Genomic DNA, 18,967 nt, shown 5'->3' on the forward strand with positions numbered 1-18,967 from the left:
TAACAAAAAAAGAAAAAAAAGTGATAATGATTACAAGAAGAGAAAAATAACTTTACAACTTCTCGACAAACTAAATAAAGAGGTACCTTTTTTAAAAAAAATTAGTATTTATTCCAGTTATGTGGTTTGGCTACCGCTGAGTAGAGGGCGCTAGAGTGCGAAACTATCGTTTGTTTCATGACCTACTTTGACTATGCACATACCCGCACGTGTGAATCAGGTTTATGACGTAACATGACGTTTAGGGCCCCGCCTTTGATGCACACGCTGAGTTGTTTTTATGACTCCTGCACACGACACCGGTTATAACTTTTTTTTGGGTTTCGTGTATGAGTAAATTGTCAGAATTTTCAGTAAAAATTTATATTAAAATTGGTAAAAAAATTATTATTACAATTCTCGTACATATTATAATCCAAATGGTAATGGAAGAAAAGTAGTTTCACATTTATTTAAAAAACAGTGTGTATTATAGGCGGTCCTGGAAGCATCATGTTACGTCACAAACCTGATTCACACGTGCAGGAATGTGCATAGATCGGGATGAAAGTAGGTCATGAAACAAGCGCCTCAAGTAATGTGGCGCCAGCTGGTGGCCGGTAGTCAAAAGGGTGCAAATAACGGTACTTTATGACACTTTTTTACCGATAGAAGAAATAAATAAAAAAGCACCTCTTTTCTCTTAATTCTTAGACTGGTGAATCACTTGTAGCCACAGGAGCTGCCAACAAAATCTGGGCATAAATCAAAAGTACCTAAAATTACACTCCACTCAGGTAGGCGCTAATAAATTACTCAGTGTGTCTAACATTTTCGTAATTTCCGTGTGGCTTGATTTCATCTCTTCTAAAGGTTAACACAAGTCGAGAAAAAATCTGATAGTGTAAACATTGATGTCACATGACACGGGTAATAATAATAATGGTCAAAAATGACAGGTGTTAACTAGATTTTATAAAACCGACGGAAATTTCACGCGATTAGTGTCGTTTTTAGGCACGTTTGTTCCCAATTAACGTTTGCTGATTGTTACAACATGTAGATATGCGATTGTTTCGATAATCTGATCTTATTCGCAGCTTCCTGAGATTCTTATCGAATTTTTTTTTTTCAATCACTCGATCCACTAGACGCATCTTTTGGCCCCCCATTTACAGGTCAAGGAAGCCTACTCTAAAAACAGATTCTTATCTGTTATCACTTATCACTAAGCCTCCATGTGGCACTTAATTATTCCTTCTCTAATAATATTCAAATCGAGCGAAATGTAACCATGAACATACCTTGAACGCTGCTTCCTTTGAAAATATCAACAAATTTTGCAAGGTTCTCCAATTTATCTTACACGGTTCCGCAATTTTCTTGTAACGGGGAATAAAATGACGCTTTATTCTCTCAGGAATAAAATAAATGAAATACCGATTTTTACTCTTAAAATTGTAATTGAATGCCATAGACGACCGAAGGGAATAAAATAGTTGTTTATTCCCTTGATACATAAATAACTATTAAATGCCTCATATGACACATTTCTCTTTTTATTTAAATGCCACCAACGAAAGCAAAACTGAGCGCAATTTGCATAACAAATTTCTAAATTTTATATTCATGTCATTAGGTTAAAATTCATATTTACAAACAAATAATTTAGCGGACCTCTCTTATGCAGTCGCATTTGAAAGGTCACGTGACTAAAAATTTGTTGTCAAAATTATTAAATATACAGGCGTTAAAAGAAATATATATTAGAAAACCCAGATCCATATTTCTTTTGGACAAATAGATTATGTTATTTTTTTGACAGAATTCAACTGAAATGTCATTTCTCATGCTAAAGAATGTTCACACTGAAACTAAAATTAAAGTCTGATTTACATACTCAACGCCCACCGAGATGTCAATAATTTTGAAGCGTTCTATACACATTCTAAATAAATGGAATGTGGCAACATTGTCTAGTAATAATAACGGCATTGCAATTTGAGCAACAATAAAAAGTAATTATTTTTAAAACCTCAGTAACCGTCTCCTAGGGAATAATACAGAGTTACCAAGACCACAGCTAATATTAATACACAGTGTTGTTATATCTTTTTTGCTGAATATACAGGGTGCGTCAAAACTCGCGCCTCAGAGAAAAATTTTAAGTAAGATATCAGGAACATGAAAACAATGTTTAAAAAATTCTATCTGTCAAAAAATTTTGACATATATTTTTTGATATTTGACATTTTTTCATGTCTATTTAATGATACTGATGATCTTGTATATGTTTTTTTTACAATTATTTAGTTATGGTACAAAAATTTTGCCAATAAAAGCCACAAATAACATTGAACAGAGTTACAATTTAGGATACTGTTTCCTTGTTTCCTCTTCTAATAGACTGTAGCAAAAAACTTGAAAAATTATTTTTCCAACAGAAATAAATAGAGTCAAAGTGCAAAATTTAAACTCTCATAACTTTTATTTTATAGATAAAATTTTTTTAACATTTTTTCCATGTTCCTGATATCGTCCCTAATATGGCATTTTTCTCTGGGGCGCGAGTTCTGGCGCACCCTGTATATTTTTTAAATTCAGAGAATAATTTTTTCGAATTTTTTTTTGTTATCAACTTTTTGAGCGCTCTGTATGTGATTATATTAAATTGAGTGATGGTTTGAACGCGTCCCAAGAAGCCGTCCGCCACCCACAAGTCGTGATAAATGTGCGCTTGTGTTGGTAAAAAAAATGTATGTTTTTCGTGCGTTTCTTGAATTTTTCTCGATTGTCGTAATGCGTTTGTTTTCCTGCTGTAGTACTCGTCGAAATTGGTAATTACGTCAAAAAAACGCAGCGCACGAAATCAAATCGCAATGTTTCACTTTCAAACCGTACGTCAGCAGGAATGTGCAGAGCGCATGAGCCCGCTTAACCACTACAAACAGCAGGAATAGCGCTAAGCAATCTCAGTATCAAGTTGGCTTGGGCAAGCGCACGAACGGTGTGGTCCCCAAGTAGGCTGTGTGAGTACACCTGACAGATATCAGGATCACGTTGGCGCGCAAATCAACGCACCCTAGGAATCGAAATTTTTTTTTGGTCAAAAAGACAGTGTTTGTGTTTATAATAATGGAACCGGAATCGAATTTAAAGCGAATTAAAAACTGGGAAAGTGCGTAGTGTGCGTGTCTTGGACTTGATTGAACTCGGTTTCGGCAGTGAAAGTGGACTCAGTGAAAGTCGGTGCCGAAAATGGATTCTCCCCAAATGTACGACAATCATCAGCAGGGCCAACCAAGCAACGAAGTAAAAAAGACTGTCATAATGAACAGCAACAACAACAATAATAATTTAACGAACTTGAATAACAACACGGGGATTTCGAAGCAGACAACAGCGCTGTTGAAACAGCACCACCTCCAGCAGTACCAACAGCACGGGGAATTGAACGATTTGAACACTCCGGAGATCTCGCTCGATTTGCAAAACCTCATCGATGACTCCCAATTCAGCGACAACCTCTTCTCCGACATCCTCCACCAGAGCCAAGGGAAGCACCTCCAAGGGCTCCAACCGCGTCCGATGGCCCCCAACACCTACCCCCGCACCACGTTGGCATACATGCCGCAGCCGGTGCACAGTAGCGCCTCCTACTCCGCCACCCCCAACTCCAACAGCGACTCCAACAGCTCGGCCGGGAGCGACGTCCCCAGCATCAAGGAGGAGCCGGTGGACCCGCAGGAGTACCGCCGCCAGTGCAACGTCATGCCCAACGGGTACATGGCGGGCGGGTATCCCGCCGCCCCCGCCGCCGCCACCTTCACCACGCTGGCCCCCAGCCCCGTCATGCACCACATGAACGCGATGAAGAGCAAGACGATGATGCTGAATCAGCACATCGCGCGCAAGTCTGTTAAGCCCTGTGATAAGAACAGCGACGAGTACCGCCGCCGCCGGGAGCGGAACAACATCGCGGTGAGGAAGAGTCGCGAGAAGGCCAAAGTGCGGACGAGGGAGACGGAGGAGAAAGTCAAGATTTTGATGAAGGAAAACGAAAGACTGCAAAAGAGGATAGAGTTGCTCACGGAGGAGTTGAACGTGTTGAGGAGTCTCTTCTCCAATGTGGGGGTGTTGCCCGAGCACGTGCACAGGGAGATCAACAAGCATCTAGACACCTTCCAGTTGCAGCAGCAGCAGCAAATGTAAGGGTGGGGAAGGGGGCTCAGGGGACCTGTCTAATGCGTTTTTTGTACAGGTCCGAAGATAGTAGAAGGTTGATGGAGACGTTGCACGAATATGGACCGTAGCCCCCACGATTAATGACAATCATTCGAATTTGTTGAATCTTGTGAGAGGTTCGGTAGTTAGATCTCCTATGACACGTGTTCTAAAAACTTTTATTTATTAGAAATATGAGTGGAGTGTCGTCTTGCAAAAGATTTCCCAGTTGTTTCACTACAACGAACGAACTTTTTTCTACGCGAAACACCGACGAAATCTTTTCGACGACAGAGTTTGTTAACGGGTATTAAAAATACATTAGATTTATTCCGTTCGTTTTTGTGATCAAACAATTGTATTTAAAATGCGATGAGAAACGATGCAATCCGTGTACCTTCTTAACTGTTAGTAAATTAAATGTATTTTAAGATATATTTTTCTACTGAAAATATATCGTTGTTACACCTTATAATTTTATTGTAAAATACTTAAGTTAATGTATAAATGTATAATGTATAGAGTGTACTTGTAAATCTTAATATATTTCCAAAGAACTACATTTTGTAAAGATGTTTATAATAATGGTGTAAATTTTATACTACTTAAATGTTCTTGTTTTTATTATTTAATAAATATCTCGGATTTACGCACGACTCTTATTCCCCCATTTTCGCTCTGGTATTTATTTTGCGCACAATGGAAATCTTGAAAAAAATACAGCGTGACTCATAAAACAAATGTGAAAGTCGCTATGGTGACATTTACGGGTGAATTCATTTCTTGTGGGTTCCTAACAAATACCATTAGACTTTTTTCTCCTAGGATTTTAAGCGCAATGTGTGCTGATTCAAATTTAATTTTCACGGATTGTAATTATTAAATGTGATAATCATCGTTATTTCAACTGGCCTACTTTTACCACTTTTATATTGAAACAAAAAGTCGGTTGTGTAATCGGCTCGTGAAATTATAAAATTTCAATCGAATTAGATTTTTTTCAAATAACTAATGAATTAAATACACTTGGTTCAATATCTGATAAAAAGGGGATTTTTATGACCGATCTAGACTTTTTATCGCTTGTTTGTCAAAGAAAAATTGACCGATAGGCGAGAAAAATATTTTTATAGTGGTTTTCCCACTAGGAATAACAAAATTATTATTTTTTCCGTCAGAAAAATGACTCTTTTATGATTAAATGACAAACGTAAAAATTTTATTTTTCAGTCAGAATAAAAATTTTATTTTATTATTTTTACATTTTTCACTTTTTATTTTTTTCATATTCTTCTTTGTTTCGTATATTTTCTTTTAAATTTTTATCAAATTTATACTCGTATCAAAAAACAATAGACTTCACTTGAAGAATAATAAAAAGGACAATAAAGGAATAAAGTCATAAAAAATGAATGCAAAAAACGTATAACGTTTATTTATACAAAGGAATAAAATAAATGTAAAGCTTTGGCTTTTTTAGTGACCTGTACTCTACTTTTTTTTTTCTCTAGTAGTTAGCTGAGTAATAATGTTTATCCGCAAACGACAGAAAAATGACACTTTTATGACTATAAATGTAAAAGTTTTACGTTTCAGAATAAAAACACATTTTTTTTGCCTAAGCGTTTTTCACTTTTACCTGACATTTATTATGACATGTACCAATGTTGTGTCTTTCGCTGCATTTTCTGGAGAGGTACATTGTAGATTTTTCTACTTTTTGCACTACTAACTGCACTAGTCACCCACTAGTATTTTTTCGTTGCAAAGCTTCCTGATTATTTTGTTCATTTACTTGATAATTATTGTGTTGCTCTTTACTCTAGATCTGAATTCGTTTGCGGATAAAATAGTATATGTTGTTTGGAGAAAAAGTGAGTTTATGTGGCTCAGGTGAATTATTTGCTATTCCTTTTACTTTTAATAACATAATATACTATTTCTTGTGTTCAAGATAACTTTTTGAATTGATATTTAGTTATGTTTAAAATAGAATAGAACTGTAATTTTTTGTGTCTGTACTGCAAAAGGTTTCAAGTTTATTATTATGACCTTTATTATTTTTACTCTCGTTCAGAAAAAAAATGGTTTGAACTAGGGCTCGAACACCAACTTTTCGAGTTGGTCTTTACTTTTTTCTCAGTATTTAACAATGAAACGATTTCCCATTGTTTTTTTTTTACCAAAAATCGTAGAAAATCGCTGTTATCGCTCAAAATTACGTTATTTATACACCAGGAATAAAATAAATGTAAAACTTTGGCTTTTTTAGTGATCTGTACTCTACTTTTTTATTCTCTAATAAATGACATAAAAGTTTTACGTTTCAGACGTGGAAGAAAAACACAGTTTTTTTGCCTAAAGCGTTTTTTTTTACCTGACATTTATTATGACATTTACCAATGTTGTGTCTTTCGCTGCATTTTTTTGATTTTCCGACTTTTTGCACTACTAACTGCACTAGTCACCCACTAGTATTTTTTCATTGCAAAGCTTCCTGATTATTTTATTCATTTACTTGATAATTATTGTGTTGCTCTTTACTCTAGATCTGAATACGTTTGCGGATAAAATAGTATATGTTGTTTGGAGAAAAAGTGAGTTTATGTGGCTCAGCTGAATTATTGCTATTCCTTTTACTTTTAATAACATAATATACTATTTCTTGTGTTCAAGAAATAGAAAAAAAATTGGTCGTACCAGGGTTCGAACCTAAACTTTTTGAGTTGATATTTAGTTATGTTTAAAATAGAATAGAACTGTATTTTTTTGTCTGTACTGCAAAAGGTTTCAAGTTTATTATTTTTACTCTCGTTCAGAAAAAAAAAATTGTTTGAACTAGGGCTCGAACCCCAACTTTTCGAGTTGGTCTTTACTTTTTTCTCAGTATTTAACAATGAAACGATTTCCCATTGTTTTTTTTTACCAAAAATCGTAGAAAATCGCTGTTATCGCTCAAAATTACGTTATTTATACAACAGGAATAAAATAAATGTTAAACTTTGGCTTTTTTAGTGATCTGTACTCTACTTTTTTATTCTCTAATAGTCAAAGTTTTAGCTGCGTAATAATGTTTATCCAAAAACGTCAGAAAAATGACACTTTTATGACTATAAATGACATAAAAGTTTTACGTTTCAGACGTGGAATAAAAACACAGTTTTTTTGCCTAAGCGTTTTTTTTTTACCTGACATTTATTATGACATTTACCAATGTTGTGTCTTTCGCTGCATTTTCTTGATTTTCCGACTTTTTGCACTACTAACTGCACTAGTCACCCACTAGTATTTTTTCATTGCAAAGCTTCCTGATTATTTTGTTCATTTACTTGATAATTATTGTGTTGCTCTTTACTTTAAATTTGAATACGTTTGCGGATAAAATAGTATATGTTATTTGGAGAAAATGTGAGTTTATATGGCTCAGCTGAATTATTTGCTATTTTTTTTACTTTTAATAACATAATATACTATTTTTTGTGTTCAAGAAATAGAAAAAAAATTGGTCGGACCAAAGTTCGAACCTAAATTTTTTGAGTTGATATTTAGTTATGTTTAAAATAGAATAGAACTGTATTTTTTTGTGTCTGTACTGCAAAAGGTTTCAAGTTCATTATTATGACCTTTATCATTTTTACTCTCGTCCAAAAAAAAATGGTTTGAACCAGGGCTCGAACCCCAACTTTTCGAGTTGATCTTTACTTTTTTCTCAGTATTTAACAATGAAACGATTTCCTATTGTTATTTTTACCAAAAATCGTAGAAAATCGCTGTTATCGCTCAAAATTACGTTCGTGAGTCACAGAATCGATAGTATCTGTGATAATTAATGTAATTAGAAAATAATTATCACAGGCTTTTGTGTCATTACCCCAAAACCGTAAAAAGTAATGAAATATTAATAGTATACAATTAACACCAAATGACTCATGTCGATGATTGGCAAAGTTGTCAAAACTGTCATTTCTGAAATGACAACGTGCTGTTTTTTCCTCCCAATCCGAACAGGATGTCTCATCGGATCCGCATTTTACTTCGTAAGTCACAAGAGCGAAAAAATCACTTTTGATATCAGTTTTGCAGATTATTGCGTTCGTAAAATTGGTTTTGCTGATAGTTTTACATCTGTCAAAAGGTCAGTGTCGATGTTTTAAGAACGAAATAATTTTTTTTCTTAGGACCTGAAACTGTGATAGTCATGAACGTTCTCTTACTGACATTAGCTGGAGTCACACTCCTTATTGGGACACTTCAGGTATTTTATTTCATGAAAAACAATGTTAAAAATGGAATTTTAAGGAAGACCGTGTTTGTGTTTTAACATTTCTCTGTTTCAATATTTGCGCGATGGCGACCCAAGGCTTGGGCCTCTTGATTATATACCTCACCACCAGCGAGAAAATCACGTTATGGATTTTGGTGGTTATGGTAATTGAGCAAAGTGGGTCAGTTTTCGATTTTTGCCAAATTCCCGAATTGTCTGATTTTTAGTACCGTTTCTGTACATGATTGCGATCGGGATAATCGAATATCGCGTTGTTAAAGAAAAACATATGCACATCGCTGATAATTACCGGTCGTATGGCCGCGTGGAGCAGCCCCGAGAAGCAGCCCCCACATCCCACATCCCGGTCCTCGCCTTCTAATTTTCATTAAAATCTAGTTTGGAAAAATCGTGTTTCACTTCGCGAGTGAATGAACCCGATTTTGCGACATAGACAGAATGTCGGTGCTCACTGTGCATAATTATCATTGTTTCCTAGCAGGGGCGTATCCAGGAATTAATTTTGGGGGGGCTATCTAAAAAATTTTTAAATGATGAGGGTAGGTCTACAGTGAGCGGCAAAATTATAGAATAATCTTATTTATATTAAAACTGAAAATATTTTGTTTTGGAAAAATGCTCGAACAGGTCAATTTTCTTTTTAACAAATACAAAATTTTTAACTTGATTTAAAGTTGTATCTTTGTTTTTTATTGATATTATTTCACTTTTTGGATAATTTTTTTTTTAAAACTATGTAATACACAATATTTTGGTGTTGCCATTTCGACAATTATCTATCGAATTCGCTAAAACAATAGGAGTTTCCATTAAAAAAAAAATGTCGCTGTCGTCATTACCCAAAAACCAAAAAGTGTAGAATTTTAAAACAAGTTGAAAATTGTGTATAAGGTGTTCTAGCGAGTTGGTAAAGTTCATTATTCAAAGAGATATAAACTTAATTTAATTAGATATCTAAGATGTGGCCCAAAGAAAATTACAATTGATGATTTCTTTTTAAATTAGTAAAAACTAAGGAAGTATCGAGAGATCAAGATAATTTGTCCTTGTATCCGAAAACGTATGTCCTGTGCATATGTCTGTGAAACGTCAAATAAAATGACAAGTGAAAAGGTAAAATCCCATGATCAAAAAGATAACTAAATTTATGATTTACCTTCAAAAAAGAACGGTCTTATTATTATACGTCGGCGACTAATTCCAGCCCATTTTGCCGTTTTCGACTTGTCATTTTATTTGACGTTTCACGTTCAATTAGTTCAAAATTAAAAATTCGGGCAGTACCTATTTTTCTGTCACTTTAAAAAGTTCACTGTAAACTACCTTGTACTGTCATCATGACTGATATTTGACAATTAAATTTATTTTTATTTGTTGTTAAATTTGTTAATAAAACAATTTGTCCGTCTTAGGAAATTTATTAAGATCTGCTGCCTACCCGTTATTATGCCACAAATCACTATTTTTGAAAGTAAATAAGTCAAAATGACATAAATACGACAAGAGTAAAAAATGAGGTTAGGAATATAAAGGTTGTTTTAGAGTTTACATTATGAAAATGACAGTACTGCCCGAAATTTGAATTCCGAACTGTACGTTTTCGGATCCACAAATGATTACAAATTATTTTGATCTCTCGGTATACAGGGTGATTCTTAAATAGACCGACAAAATTTTATCCTTGGTAGTATAAAATAAGAACATGCTGGAAAAAATATTTAAAAAATTCTTTGTTTAAACGTTCTTCAAATAAAATTTATTAAAGTTATTTTGGAAGTGAAACGTACGCCACTGATCTTTTCGCACAGATAGTGGAAACCATGGTATTAACGTACTTGATCATTGCAACAATTCATAAACGCCGTAAGTGGCACGGATCAAGGGGGTTTTGCCCCTAAAAGGTATAAACGTAAAAATGGTACAGTTTGTTTCCATTTATCCTTAGGAAGCTGTGATAAAATTTTGTCGGTCTATTTAAGAATCACCCTGTATATATGATTTGTATTAATAAGTGTGATTTAAAAAGAATTCAAATGTTTTTATCTAAAAAACTGTAGATCATAAGGTTTTTATATTAAAATGTAAATATAAAAAATTGAAGCTTTTGTTGGCAAGTTTGGGGGGGCCCTGGCCCCCTAGGCCCCTCCCCTAGATCCGCCCTTGGCGACAAAGCGCAGCCCGAGTACAAAGTTAGACTGGTAAATAGTTTTTTCCCCGGGTGTACACAACGCGAAACTAAACGAAATAATTGCAGACAACGACGATCAACAGACGAAAATCATCAATCAATTGCGCACAACAATCTCCGGATTGAGGAAATTCACCAATTATAGCATGACGGTGCTGGCGTACACCGCCAGCGGGGACGGGGCGAGATCCGAGCCCACCTTRTGCCAAACCGAAGAGGATGGTATTGCATTTGATTTTTTTAACACAATTAACACACAAACATTTAAACTGATGTCTTTTCTGTTCGATACATTGAATGAAAATTTATAGTGCCATCTGCACCGGCGGAAATTAAGGCCGTCCTAAGTGCCCCCGATAAAATACTGGTATCGTGGTTGCCGCCCAAATTCAGTAATGGGCCATTAGTTGGGTACACGTTCTACATGAGTCAAATGGAAGACGGCAGGGAGGAAGGGACCCACAAAAGGGTCTTGAGCCCTTCCACCGAAATGCACGAAGTTGAGAGGGTTAAACAGTCGTCCACGCTGGAGTTCTGGGTCACTGCATCCACAAGGGTACGTTTTTCAACCCCCAAAATCAACATTTTTTATTTTTTGTTTTTTTTTTCTTAGCTTATGACTTAAAAAATGAGAGTAAAAAATAAGAGCAATACTGTATTACTCCCTATAATAGTAACGATTAATTTGTCAATTTTTTTATTTTGCAATTTTTTGTTGTTTCGAGAGAAAAAAAATTATAAAAAATTTTACTTGAGTGCTGAATACCTACAGCTTTTAATTAATGCAATTACTTTGAGATGAGTAAAATTAGAATAAGCAAAGATTGAATTGTCCAAAAAATAGTCCGTGTTGTTTCTGGAATTTTTTTACAAACTTTTGTGTTTCCTTTTTCATTTTTTCAGTTTTATTCTTATTTCAAATAAATGTAAAAGGACTTTATTCTAGTTTTTGAAACTAGAATGAGATATCGATGATCAAATGCAAAAGGATTCTTTTTCATTAAAAGTCAAATATCTCGGCGACAAATTGACGTAAAAAAATATAAAAAGGTAAATGAAAGCTATTCGGTCCATACATTGATTTAATTCAAAAAAAATCCCAAATCTGTGGATCAAAAAAACAAAAAAAATACCTCGAAATATACATTTTTTTTCGCGCTATGTCTTAGAATTGCCTAACAATCGTAACTCAAAAAAAAATTTACAACATATCTCAAAACTAAAACTTGAAATTTCAAAAATTTCAAAATAATTTTTCTTCAGTCTAGAAACGACCATTGTTTACGAAGATACAGCTTTTCAAAAATCACTAAAAACTTAGGAATTTTTGTTCCCTTAATTTTTGGAGCAGTGTAGTTTCCTAATAAAAGCGAATTTTTTCAATCTTCTAATTTTTGGACTTGGATTTTCCAACCAGATTAAATAAATTGGTGTTTGGTACGAAAAACACTAAAAGCTTCCATATTTAAGATTTAATTTAAAAATTTACATTTAAGAAGATCAATTATGCATTTTCAATGGTAATATTTTGACTCTCCCAACGAAAACTATAGTAACTCATAAAAATTGGTTTTGAGAATGGTTTTGAGTTACGATGGCTTGTGTAGGGCCTAAAATCCAAAAACAATGAGAAAAATTTTCTCCGAATAAACAATATTATTACCAATACTTAGACCTTCAGCAATTTTCAATAATATTAAACAGTTCCTTGATTTTTTATTAACAATCAAAGATTCAAGGCAACTTTTCTCAAAACTGTAAATTTTGAATTATTATAGTTTTCGTTGGGAGAGTCGATTTATAATATCATTTAACATTTAAGTTTTAGTATTTAAAATTTAATTTAATTTAACAGTTCCCAAGTTTTAACTTTTTACGTTAAATGAGAAATAAAATTGATAAATTGTCATTACTGACATGAATCACATTTGAAAAGTAAAACTTTTCTCGAATTAATATGAAAAATGTTAGAGAATATAGTTTATAGATTGTCACAAATCGTCACTAATTTAACAAATGTTTGTGTAAAATACGAGATTTACATCGGTGTATCCTTGAATTAAGTACTTTTTGGTTAATTTAAAAGTATAAATTCAAAAATTTAGTAAAATGTCAAATCCGTTAATTCTTAAATTGAATCTTAAATGATAAATCTTAAATATGGAAGCATAAATCCACCATAAATTTTTAAGTATTTTCATAGTTTTGTATTTATTTAATTTTTCGTAAAAGTAGTTTTGTCAACGCTTTTTTTCAAAATCAAAAAAATATTGATTGCTTTCATCACCGAAATTGTGTGACAAAATGTTCTTTTTTATGAACTTTTGCTTATCTGTTATTTGCACAAAACACGACTTTACAGCAATTTTTTGTTTTAATATAATTGATTTTGATCTTTTAAGATTATTTTTTATAACATTTTTATGAAAAATTAAGTCAAAAAACGTTAAAAACACCTTGATTTTTGTAATTTTCTTAAGTGTTTCTTAAACGTCACAAAAGTGACCACTTTTATGACTAAATGTCACAAGTAAAAGTTCTACCTTTCAGCCAGGGAATAAAATTCTATTTTTGTGCCTAGGCATTTTTACTTTTACCATGACATTTACCAATATTACTTCTTTCTTGTCTCTTTCGCTTTTCAGCAATTTCTGGAACGCTACACTGTAGATAATCAGCATTCAACTTTTCACACTACTAACTGCACTAGTTAAATTAATAAACACTTTCGAAAATTACAACACAAATTCAGATACTAACGCTTGATATTATGATTTCATTACTTGCAAACCGTTCTGGATATTTTGTTCATTTGCTTGCTAATTATAGTGTTGCTCTTTACTCTCGATTTGAATACCTTTGCGATTAAAATAGTATACTCGTATGTTATTCAAATTAAAAGTGAGTTTTGTAGTTCAGCTGAATTATTTGCCTCACTACGTTCGGAATTAGTGTTTGGTTTGTAAAATACTAAAAGTTTTTTAATTTTTGAAGTATTTTCTTAGTTTTTTGGATCAGTTTCTGTGATTTTTTCCTCAGATCGGCGAAGGCGAAAGCACGCGCGTCATCACCGTGAGCCCCTCGAAGGCCGTTCCGGCCCGAATCGCCTCCTTCGGGCGCGAGGTGATAAGCGCCTGGAAGCAAAACGTCTACCTCCATTGCAAACGCGTGGGAATCCCCCTTCCCAACGCAATATGGCGCGTCAACGACCTACCTCTTGAGGTGGGCGGCCGAAAAACGATCTTCCCCAACGCCACTCTCATTATAAAAGACACTCAAAGCGTGGATCAAGCCAACTACTCGTGCAGCGTGGAAAATCAATACGGAAGGGACGAAATCGAATACAGCTTGAAAGTCCTCGTGCCACCGGAAGCCCCCGTTTTAAGCGTCGTTGAAGCCTTCACCGACAGCTTGCACCTGAGATGGAGCGATCAGGGGAATGGGGGCTCCCCCATCCTCGGCTACGTGATAAATTACAAGCGCGACCACGGGGACTGGGAGGAATTGCAAATTTCGGCGAGGACCGACGAACACATGCTCAGGAATTTGTGGTGTGGGACGAGGTATCTCCTCTATATAACGGCCTTCAACAGGATTGGCACGGGGCTGCCCTGCGATATCGTCACAGCCCACACGAAAGGCACAGGTGAGGGCTGTCCCAACCATATACATGGTGTATCAAAACCCACACCCCAGAGAAAATTTTAAGTAAGATAAGATACCAGGAGCATAAAAAATTCTAAATGTCAAAAAATTTTGACATTTATTTTTTGACATTTGACATTTTTTATATCTATTTAATGATACTGATCTTATATATGTTTTTTTTTATAATTACGTAGTAAAGGTACAAAAATTTTGTAAATAAAAGTTGCAATGATACAGCTTCCTTGTTTCCTCTTCTAATAGCCTGTAACAAAAAAACTTGGAAAATTATTTTTCCAACAGAAATAAATAGACTCAAAGGCCAAAATTTAAACTCTCATAACTTCGAAATTTTTTTAGATAGAATTTTTTTAACATTTTTTCCATGTTCCTGGTATGTTACCTTACTCTGGCGCAACCTGTATACAGGTTGACCCAAGGGTGTGTAACCCTGTATACAGATTGACCCAAGGGTGTGTAACTTTTTTGCTATTTGATTTATTGACATGCCGTTTTTAACATCCGGTAGATCTACATAAAGTGCATCATTTAAAAATATTTTTATTACATACAAGGTATTGTATATAGAGTGGTAAACCAAAGTTATTTTTTTAATGGTACAGCCTATATATTCTTACATTATGTATATTAATGGTACTTTATACAAAGTGGTTATACATGATTTTCATCTAGCCAGCTGTGAATTTTCCATGTAAAATAATGCCGCTTTACGAAAATAGGGGTACCTACTTGTTTTATCTCAAAATTAAAAAATCGCCGTTAACTAAGCGTCCACTTCGAAAATAGACTTCAATTATAAACTTGTTTTCTTCCAAAGTATACATTATTATCAATTTATTATTGGAAATTAATTGAAACAATAAAAGTTTAATTAACAACAATTTATTATTAATTAATAAGTGACACTAATGACAGAACTAGAACTTTCAAAAAAAAGTAGAGCGGCACAAATAAAGTTACATGCAAAAAAATTCCAAAGCTGGCTAGATGAAAATCATTTATAACCACTCTGTATAAACTATTATAGGTCTCGAAATTATTCAACTTTTAGTTGTAAAAAAGACCAACATTTGGAAAATCACTGCGTAGTCGGCTTTGAATATTTTCCGAAAAAATTGCAATTGAAAAACTTAGAATACCTTGTAGTTTTAGAAAATAATCGACTTTTAGCTCAAGCACGCAGACAGTTTACAGGGTTAAATAACTTTTTTTTTTTAAATAGAACACTCTGTATTTGTTTTCGCGTATTGATAGCATTTTTGACAAGCTTTTCAACAATTTGCAGTTTGTATAGTAATTTTTGAGTATTTCTCGAGATTTTCAAAAAAAATTATTGCAAGAAAATTTGTTACCTTTCTCAAGTAGGCTGCTGTCAGTGAATCTGATAAGTCAAATGACAATTTACTTTTTCACGAGAATACATTTTCTTACTAATTATGATGTACAGGGTGCTGCATTTAAAAATAAATGATTAAATTAATTTAAAAATTTAAAAATTTAAATTGATAATTTAATTTAAACCGCTAAAGTTGATATTTTAACGAAATATAAAAAAATTATATCTTTGTTATTATAGAAGATACGAATTTAAATTAAAATCATTATAGGCACTTTTTTACGTAGAATTTAACAATGTAGTTAACAATTTATTTCAATTGTTTATTTAGCCGTAATAAAATAAACTTGTATTTTCTCAAATGAAAGTCATGACATTTTTTAAAAGCTTATTTTTTCTTATCTAAAAATATCTATTTGTAACAGAATATTTTAATACATTTTTAGCAAAAAAATATCTTTGATTTTTGTTCCCAGTTGGACATGAAAAAATGTTAGATCTTGAACTAAAAGAATTCAATATTATGTTATTTAACAAATGTCATTAATAAAATAGGTTTCTAAGTACTAAGTAATGAAGAAAGTGCAAAATAATTCGTAAATCAACTTATTGGCGACTAATAAAATTTCTTTATTTTTAAACAAGTTAACATTACCATTGTAATTTTTAGAGACATATAGAGGGTTGTAAAAAAACCGTCTTAATTCTTTACTACTTTTTTTTTTGAGACAAATACCCAAATTTCGTCTACCATATGGAACGTTATCTTACCTCGAGTCGACCATCAAAAAAATGTTTTTTTTAATTGTGTTGCCTCTTGACAGATTTCTTTTTCCTATCTCTAGATTTTTTAAAAATATGTAATAATCTTATTCAGGCGATCGCATATTTGTTAGTATTTTATTAAATTTTCATCATTTCATCTATTTTTTCATCTTTTTCAGAGTTCACAAAACTCCTGTTGATTATTATTTACACGTTTTAAGTGCAATAGTTTCTCCATGGCCAACTACTATGTCAAACGAAATATGTATTTCATTTTTTAAATATTTACTACGTTTCCATGAGGAATTGAATTCGAATTGAATGGAAACGTAGTAACTATTATAAAAAAATGTTTCCTCACAAAAATATATTTTTTAGATCAGGAAAAAATCGATCAATAGAAGTTTCTAATTCTAATAAAAAGGTACATCCAGAATTGACAAACAACATACAGTGTTTCATTAAAAAAAAAACACAAGTTTGTATTGTAACTTATTTTTGGAACACGCTGTATAGTTAAAAATAATTTCAAGCGGTGCACTAGTTTAGTATTTATCAATTTCCTATATAAACTTTTAAAAATGTTAACTATTAATGGTCAATAATGGACTTTACTCGCTGGGACACCTGTATGTAAAGTTGACATTGTTAACCTTGACCTTCTATTCCACCCCGGTGTGTAATATACTATTTTTTTTATTATTTAAGTCCCAGTGAAGCCGAAGCAGTCGCAGATGCTCACCATGAACGCGACAGTGGTGACCATCTGGCTGGACTCGTGGGGCGACGGGGGCTGCGGCATCCTCTACTTCGTGGTGGAGTTCCGCCCCGGGAAGCACTCCTCGTGGATCATGTCCTCGAATCACGTCAAACCAACCGAACGAATTTATAGTATAAGTGACCTGTGGCCTGCCACCGAATACCAACTGAAAATCACCGCTCACAACAACGCCGGCAACACCGAAGCCTTGTACAACTTCACAACATTAACACTCTTAGGTGGTAAGCCGCTCATTTCGCCCTTGAGTCGTATTGAAACTTGTATGGTGTTAGCTGTTCCAGAACTAGCACCGCCAGTTTCCCACTCCGGGGATCACCCTTTTTATACCAACGCCAGGGTTCTAGTTCCCATCATTTTGTCGATTCTAGTGCTAGTGGCTCTGATAGCCACGCTCTTCTGGCGCAAAAGTGAGTAAAAATCGGTTGATTTTTGGGTTTAATTGGTAGCCCAGTCAAATTAGACAAAAATAGGGCGATCGGTGGAAAAAAAGCCTAAAAAGTTGGAATTTTTTTTTAAACGCTTTCTTTATTTTTAGGTAGACATATATCAAAAGTCCCCAAAGGTGGGGGGCGAGTTCGAGGAGGGGGAGGGGGCTAAAGGTGTCTTTTTTGTTTTTTTTGCTTATACCTCGGAAACTATTATTCCTAACGGGTTTTAAATTAAGGCCTACAAAATTTCCTACAAAAATGGTCCTTTGCATTTTTGTTGTAGGACTAACTGTAAGCGAGTTATAGGGCTGACAAAAACATCATTTAAAAAAATGTGCTTTATTCGCATTTAAAACAGAATTAATCTTGTGATTTGTAAAAACTGAAAGCAAATTGAATTTATTGGGTGCAACACTTTATTAGAGAGTCTATAAAGTCTTCCGAGTCGTCCTCATATGCTGCATCTTCGTCTTCAAGTTAAACAATGAAAACCGAATTACAGTCTTGTTCAGTACAATATTAATAAATAGATGATTTAATATCGATGATATGAATAAAACTTACAGTAAATTGAATGTATTGGATCCAACAGTTTATAGAGGGTGCCACGAGGGTCTATCAAGTCTTCCGAGTCATCCTTATATGCTGAACTAGCATTTGCCTGCGACGTTGTCCGCGTGTATTTCTGATATAAAATGGAAAAAGCCCGTTCACAAAACCATAGTCCGGTCAAATTAGTCATAAAAATAGTGGTCAAATAACGAAAATTCCGACAGAGCTAAATTTTGGTGGAGACCTTGGGTATACCATTAGAAATAAAGTGTCAAAAGTCCCCATCGATCCCATGTGTGCTAAAAAAGTTATTCGGGGTCAAAGGTCAATATTTGACGTTTTTTAGATTTTTTTCGAAAACGGCAAGTTTTATCAAAAAAGTAGCTCAGACGAAAATTATAGATCTTAAAATTATCTACAAAATGGTCTTTATACTTTTTTTCCAAGAATCACCATTCCTGAGATATAGCGATTTTAAAAGTTGAAGGAGTAACGTTCTACATCATATGCACATACAGAGTGCGCCAGAACTCGCCCCCAAAGACAAATGCCATGTAGGGTAAGGTACCAGGAACATAAAAAAAAATTTTWWWAAATTCTATCTATAAAAATTTCGAAGTTATGAGAGTTTAAATTTTGCACTTTGACTCTTATTTATTTCTGTAGGATAAATAATTTTCCACGTTTTTTTGCTACAGGTTATTAGAAAAGGAAACAAAGAAGCTGTATCCTAAGTTGTAACTCTGTTTAATATTCTTTTTAG

At 33.7% G+C, this 18,967-nt stretch overlaps 3 protein-coding genes across 3 annotated transcripts in view; all 3 read left to right on the plus strand.

The window, feature by feature from the left end:
- The window catches only part of LOC123011737 (Down syndrome cell adhesion molecule-like protein Dscam2), a 197,288-nt gene that overhangs the window by 166,623 nt on the left and 11,698 nt on the right, over positions 1–18,967 (plus strand). Inside the window, exons 16-19 of the mRNA XM_044409329.1 lie at positions 10,743–10,898; positions 10,988–11,232; positions 13,716–14,322; positions 17,152–17,631. Of these exons, the coding sequence (XP_044265264.1) occupies positions 10,743–10,898; positions 10,988–11,232; positions 13,716–14,322; positions 17,152–17,631 (1,488 nt within the window). The remainder of the gene's footprint in view (positions 1–10,742; positions 10,899–10,987; positions 11,233–13,715; positions 14,323–17,151; positions 17,632–18,967) is intronic.
- On the plus strand, positions 2,909–4,852 carry LOC123012120 (CCAAT/enhancer-binding protein-like). The gene is made up of 2 exons (XM_044409928.1): positions 2,909–4,187; positions 4,241–4,852. The coding sequence occupies exons 1-2, from the start codon at positions 3,238–3,240 to the stop codon at positions 4,290–4,292; spliced, it is 1,002 nt and encodes a 333-aa protein (XP_044265863.1). The 5' UTR covers positions 2,909–3,237; the 3' UTR covers positions 4,293–4,852.
- On the plus strand, positions 8,175–8,849 carry LOC123012124. The gene is made up of 5 exons (XM_044409933.1): positions 8,175–8,240; positions 8,287–8,338; positions 8,382–8,458; positions 8,503–8,644; positions 8,695–8,849. The coding sequence occupies exons 1-5, from the start codon at positions 8,175–8,177 to the stop codon at positions 8,847–8,849; spliced, it is 492 nt and encodes a 163-aa protein (XP_044265868.1).

The sequence above is a fragment of the Tribolium madens genome, unplaced genomic scaffold, assembly GCF_015345945.1.
Source record: "Tribolium madens isolate multiple individuals breed KSU strain unplaced genomic scaffold, Tmad_KSU_1.1 Scaffold_91;HRSCAF=231;Tcas5.2_LG7, whole genome shotgun sequence".
NCBI classification, from domain to species: domain Eukaryota; kingdom Metazoa; phylum Arthropoda; class Insecta; order Coleoptera; family Tenebrionidae; genus Tribolium; species Tribolium madens.